Source organism: Pinus tabuliformis, chromosome 4_2 (genome assembly GCF_031772625.1).
Source record: "Pinus tabuliformis cultivar Carrire ecotype Pingquan chromosome 4_2, CPIR1, whole genome shotgun sequence".
In the NCBI taxonomy this organism is placed as follows: Eukaryota; Viridiplantae; Streptophyta; class Pinopsida; order Pinales; family Pinaceae; genus Pinus; species Pinus tabuliformis.
This window is the reverse complement of record NC_142304.1, coordinates 841,886,602-841,892,496: the sequence shown is the minus strand read 5'-3', so window position 1 is coordinate 841,892,496 and position 5,895 is coordinate 841,886,602. Positions and strand designations below refer to the sequence as shown.

Here is a 5,895-nt window from a genome sequence, read left to right as displayed (position 1 = left end):
CTCAATGCAAATAGACAGTACCCTCTCTGGATTGGTGGAGGAGACTTCAATATCATCAAGACACTGGAGGAAAAAAAAGGAGGTAGAATCAGGTTAGATAATGACAGCCTCAGTCTCAAAGATTTCATACTAAATAATCAATTAATGGATATTCAAACCTCCAACGGAGTCTTCACTTGGAACAACAAGCGCAGAGGTTCTCAAAACATCGCTTCCAGGTTGGACAGGTTCCTAATTTCGGACAATGCTATTCACTTGGGGGGGGGACTTTCACGCCTCCATTCTGACCCAGGGAGGTTCTGATCATTGGCCAATAATGCTACAATGGTCTCGGCCTGGAACAAAAAGCAACAGACCATTCCGATTTGAAGCCTTTTGGCTTTCACATCCCAATTTTAGAACAGTGGTCAGAGATGCATGGCTATCATTCATCCCTCAGGAAGGAGCCAAGATGTATAAATTCCAACAGAAACTAAAAAATCTAAAACAAGTCCTCAAAGTTTGGAATCGAACCAAGTTTGGCAACATTTTCGAAGACCGTAAACTTCTGGAGCAGCAAATGAGTAAGCTGCAGCAGACTCTGATACTAGAAGGAAGAACAGAAGAGCAGGCACATCAGGAACAAACTCTGTGGAATCAAATTGAAGCCCGCAGGCAACAAGAGGAAATTCTCTGGCGTCAAAAGTCAAGAATTAGGTGGCTTAAGGAGGGGGAGAAGAATTCCAAATTCTTCCACAGAACAGCTATCCAAAGGAGAATGTACAACAACATAGCGTACATAAACAACCAACTTGGGGAAAGAATAGAAGTGCATGAAGACATGGAAAAGGAATTTAACGACCACTTTCAGGAAATTCTGAGAGAACCTCCAGGAAATAGAGATCAAGCAATCAGAAATATCAAGCAGCACATTCCCAAAATCATCACGGAGGATCACAATAACAAATTGCTCCAACCAATTATACTCCAGGAAGTAGAAGAAGCGATGGCACAACTCAAAGATGGCAAGGCACCGGGGCCTGACGGTTTTACAGCAAACTTTTTTCATGAGTTTTGGGAGCTCATCAAGACAGAAGTATGGGAACTAGTGGAGGAATCAAGAGTTATGCACTGGATTCTTCCCTCCCTCAATACAACTTTCCTAGCGCTAGTTCCCAAAGGTGAAGAACCCAACAAGCCTGATAAATACAGACCGATTGCGCTGTGCAATGTCATCTACAAGCTGATCTCCAAAGTAATAGCGAACCGGCTCAAACCTCTCCTTCCTCTTCTAATATCTCCAGAGCAGACAGGCTACGTAGAAGGGCGGCAGATTATGGACGGCATCATCCTTTCAAATGAGGTAATCCACTCTCTAAAGCTTCTAAAGAAACCAGGTATGATCCTAAAATTGGACCTTTCCAAAGCGTTTGATAAACTTAGCTGGAATTATATTCAACAAATATTACTGGCTTTTGGTTTCAACTCCACTTGGACCAGATGGATCATGAATCTCATTTCATCTCCTAGTATCTCTGTCCTGCTCAATGGTTCCCCGTCATCGCCTTTCCGTCCCTCTCGTGGCATCAGGCAAGGAGACCCTCTCTCACCGTTCCTCTTTGTCCTCATGGCAGAAGGGCTCAGTCGACTGATCAAATCTGCAATTTCCGCCCATGCTCTAAAAGGCATTTCCCTCCATGGTCTTCCTCCCCAATCCCATCAGCAATTCGTCGATGATACCATGCTCTTTGGTCACCCTTCCTCACAAGAAGCCAAAGTGTTCAAAGCCCTTCTCTCTCTTTTCTCTGAAGCTTCAGGTACCACCATCAATGCTACAAAATCGCAGCTCTTCTTTTTCAACACTCCAGCCCACATTCAAAGAAACATTGCCCGTATTTTGGGGTTCTCCATTGCTAAGCTGCCTTCAAAATACTTAGGGGCTCCCTTGGCAGATTCGGCCATCAAACATGCTTCATGGAGAACTCTACTTGACAAACTTACTTCAAAGCTCTCGTCTTGGACTTTTCGATCCCTAAACATGGCTAGCAGACTAGTCCTGATCAAGACGGTACTCCAGGCCATGCCTCTGTATCTTTTTTCAATCCTTGCGGCGCCAAAATGGGTTCTTAAAGCAATTCGTAATCTGCAAAGAAATTTTCTGTGGGGTTCCTCTGGACTAAACAGGAAATGGGCTCTTGTTAATTGGAAAGAAGTTTGTCAAACAAAAGCAAATGGTGGGTTAGGCTTAAGGGACCCTCTCCAAAGTAATAATACAATGGGAGCACGAATATGGTGGAACTGGCTCTCCAAACCAAATTCACCATGGGCGAGACTCTGGCAAGCAAAATACGCCCCGGGCAGTCATTGGCATGACCTCATCAGAATCACCACCACAACCCAAGGTTCTCCGATTTGGAATGCGGCTAAGCTACATAGTGCCTTTGTTCAAGAGCACAGTTTCTGGGAAATTCACTCAGGAAAAGCTGCAAGGTTCTGGGAGGACTCTTGGCAGCAACTCCCAAAACTGGCGACCCTATTCCAAAAGCCAATATGGCAAGCATCCATGCAACAGGCTGATCTCACACATGTGCATCAATTCTGGCAGCAGCACAGGCATCAAGACTTTCAAATCTGGAAATCAGCAAGTACCTGGCAGGAGGATTGGCAAGGGGAAACATACAGTGAAATAGATCAGGAATTAAACCACAGAAGAATCAAATACTCAAATCAGCAGGACAAACTGCGTTGGGGACACACGCCAAAAGGAATTTTCACTACAAAGGAAGCCCATCAGCTGCGTTACTCTGCCCCCCAAACCAACTTGGATCAGCTATGGGAAAAGGTATGGCAACCGGGCATATGGCCCAAGGTCTCCACTTTTCTCTGGCTTTTAAGCAAGAAGCGCATACTCACATGGGACAACCTGCAAAAAAGGGGATTCATCGGCCCATCAAGATGCCCAAATTGCACTCTCCATTCTGAAACCATCAGTCATTTAATGGAGACTTGCCCGCTTGCTACTCAACTTAGGAAAAGAATTGAGCAATGCACTAGAAGACCGGTTGATCGAATGGAAGACACCACAGACACCATAAGAAAATGGCCACGAAGCCCCTTCAAAAGCCTGTTGCTGAACTACCTTTGGTCCTTAATACCGGGCTTCCTCTTTTGGATACTGTGGAAGGAAAGAAATAACAGAATCTTCAACAACGCCAGTAGGCCGACAGATGCGCTATGGATCCTCCTGAAGCAAAATCTTCAAGAAACTCTGGCTATCAAAATGTGGCATGATAAGGATCTGCCAGACACTCCTCAGGAAATCACCATTCTGAAAGCATGGAATCTGGACCTAACCTTTTTAGCCCAAGTCAAAGCCCGCCCTCCTGCTTGCACAGTTTCTCCCTCAATTTGGTCTCCTCCGGCATTCAATTACTTCAAACTAAATTTCGATGGGGCTGCCAAGGGCAATCCAGGGCCAGCGGGGTTTGGAGGAATATTCAGGGATCACAAAGGGGCCATATTGCACATTTACTATGGATCGATTGGTAACGACACAAACAATGCAGCCGAGCTGGAAGGACTATGGAAAGGGATATGTATTGCAGATCAAAATCACTTCTTCCCTTTAGAAGTCGAAGGAGACTCCCTCATCCTTATAGCTGCAGCAAACAGAATTCAAGCTGGAACCCCCGCAGACAAGATAGCATCGAGCTGGAGATTGCTCAGTAGATTGGAATCCCTGGAGGAAAAGCTAAGGAAAACCCAAAGTATTACCTTCAGGCATGTCCGAAGAACAACCAACAAAGCGGCAGATAGATTAGCCAATCAGGGAGTAATCTGGCAACAGCCTTACTTTTCCGGATCACTTGAGACCGCAGATGATGAACAACTCATACAGGCATGCACTGCTCTGGTGCAAAATGATCTCTCACCCCCGGATGCGGGTGTATGACGGCAAGAAAGGCAGGCACGTGGGCACCTGTCCGAACGTGCCTGTCACGAGGAGCTGTACAAAGACAGCAAGCTGGGCTCGCACAGGGCTCTTAATGAGAAACATTAACTCTTCCACCAGCTTCCCGGGTTATTGTGCCAAGGTGAACCATATCTGTTGCTTGCTCGCTGCTTCAATGTTCATTTCTGCTGTTACAGTCTCAAAGCCTCTCCCTCAGCGAGGCAGTGTTAAACTCCTTTCCTGGCTCTGTAGCACAACCTTGGGGCGGTGCCATGCAGCGTGAAAGGCAACAGATGTTAAGTCGGCGAGGAGGCTCAAGGGGACGCACCATCTCGCAGCAGACCACCTCTCCGACGCGTTCCTTCATGGAGATGATTGATTCTAGGCGCAGTAGTCCTCCGGCCACAAGATCTGGTCGTGGCAGAAGTCGAGGGCGCGGGAGCAGGAACAATTGTGAGCATGAGGCTCACCCCATAGTACGATTTCGAATCCCCTGCACTCTCGCTCACGCAACCTTTATCGTTTCAGTCACAATTGAGAAATGCGAAGATTCCAGAGACCAGGATGATGCTCCTCCGGAAACGTCGGCCGTCCAAAGAATGGCAACTCCAACGGACAGTCAACAACCGATTTTATGCAGCTCCGCACTGGCGAACCAAACTGTTTCTGCAGGTCCTAGCGAACCAGTGCCGAGAGAACCAACAAGCGTGGCGGCTCAACGTTCTGATTCGGAGGACTCGCTACAATATGGCTGCCGAGTAGTTGAGGAACCTTATACCACTGATGATGACTGATCAACTTCGGCTCTCTGCTAAAGGCAGTTTTGTTCGCAGGCATACTACTCTGTTCAGTTTCTTAACTCAAGCCCATAACAGGTTTCCGTATTGTATCTTGTTTTGTTCTAAGTCGGATGCAAAGTTGTCTCTAATTAGTTTTTGGGTACTTACTGTCTCTGTTCAACTATGTAAATGTGTTGGGTCCTATAAGAGGCCACAACAAAACTGGAGGTCCTCTGAGAACTATCAATGGAAAACTTGTGCAAATCGCCAACTTCTTGGCAAGACTCTCAAGGCCAAAGCCTTGCTGTAATTTTTTATCTTTTTGTATAATAATAGAAGTAGTCAAATTCAGAAAAAAAAGAAAAAAAAAAAAGAAGATGAACTAGAATCTAATTAAAACTTGAAAACCCATCCAAAAGTGAGATTATAGAGGCACCTACTACGCTTTGTAAAATATGATCCATTTTGGGTAAAGGGTAGTTGTCCTTCAAAGAAACGTTGTTTAAATTTCTCAAGTCAACACATAATCTGATTTCCCCTATTTTCTTCTTGGTAGGCACTAAATTAGACACCCACTCTGAAAATCTGATTGGGGCAATTATCCCTGCATCATGTATTCGTCTGATTTCTTTTTCAATTAAATGACGAAGTACAGGGTTGATTCTTCTAAGTTTCTGTTTGAATGGTTTTTTATTTTCCTTGAGGGGTATTGCATGTTGAATAACAGAGGTGTTATAAGATTTCAGGTCTTCATAGCTCCAGGAAAAAACATCCTGGAATTCTTTGATCAGTTTAACATACTTCAGCTTTTGATCGGGGGGAAATATTTGGACAATTTTATCATTTTTGCGTTATGTTCAGTTCCAATGGTGTAGTCTTCAATATCTTCTTTGGGAGGTTCCATTTGAGGTTTCTTTCGAATGTCATTGAAATCAAAGAGATCTTCCAAAGGGGTCAATCCTTTGGGTAAATGATTATCTTTCAAATTTATAATTTCAGTTTCTCCTTCAATAATTTCATCAATGTCTGTTTGTTTGAGTTGTTGTATTTCCTCTTTGGTGAATTTTGTTGGATGAAGCATTTGAGTCACGTTTTCTGCTGAATTGTCTGTTTCTGTTTGATTTGCGTCAAATTCACTAATTGTATCTTCATCTACGTTAGTGCTGGAAAATTCTTGTTCTAGGG

At 44.5% G+C, this 5,895-nt stretch overlaps 1 protein-coding gene across 1 annotated transcript; it reads left to right on the top strand.

Moving 5' to 3' along the window:
* Nucleotides 1-316: 316 nt before the first annotated feature.
* Nucleotides 317-3,931, top strand: LOC149172302 (uncharacterized). The gene has a single exon (XM_089426266.1). It carries the CDS (start codon nucleotides 317-319, stop codon nucleotides 3,929-3,931), a length of 3,615 nt encoding a protein of 1,204 aa, XP_089282392.1.
* The last annotated feature ends 1,964 nt before the right edge of the window (nucleotides 3,932-5,895 follow it).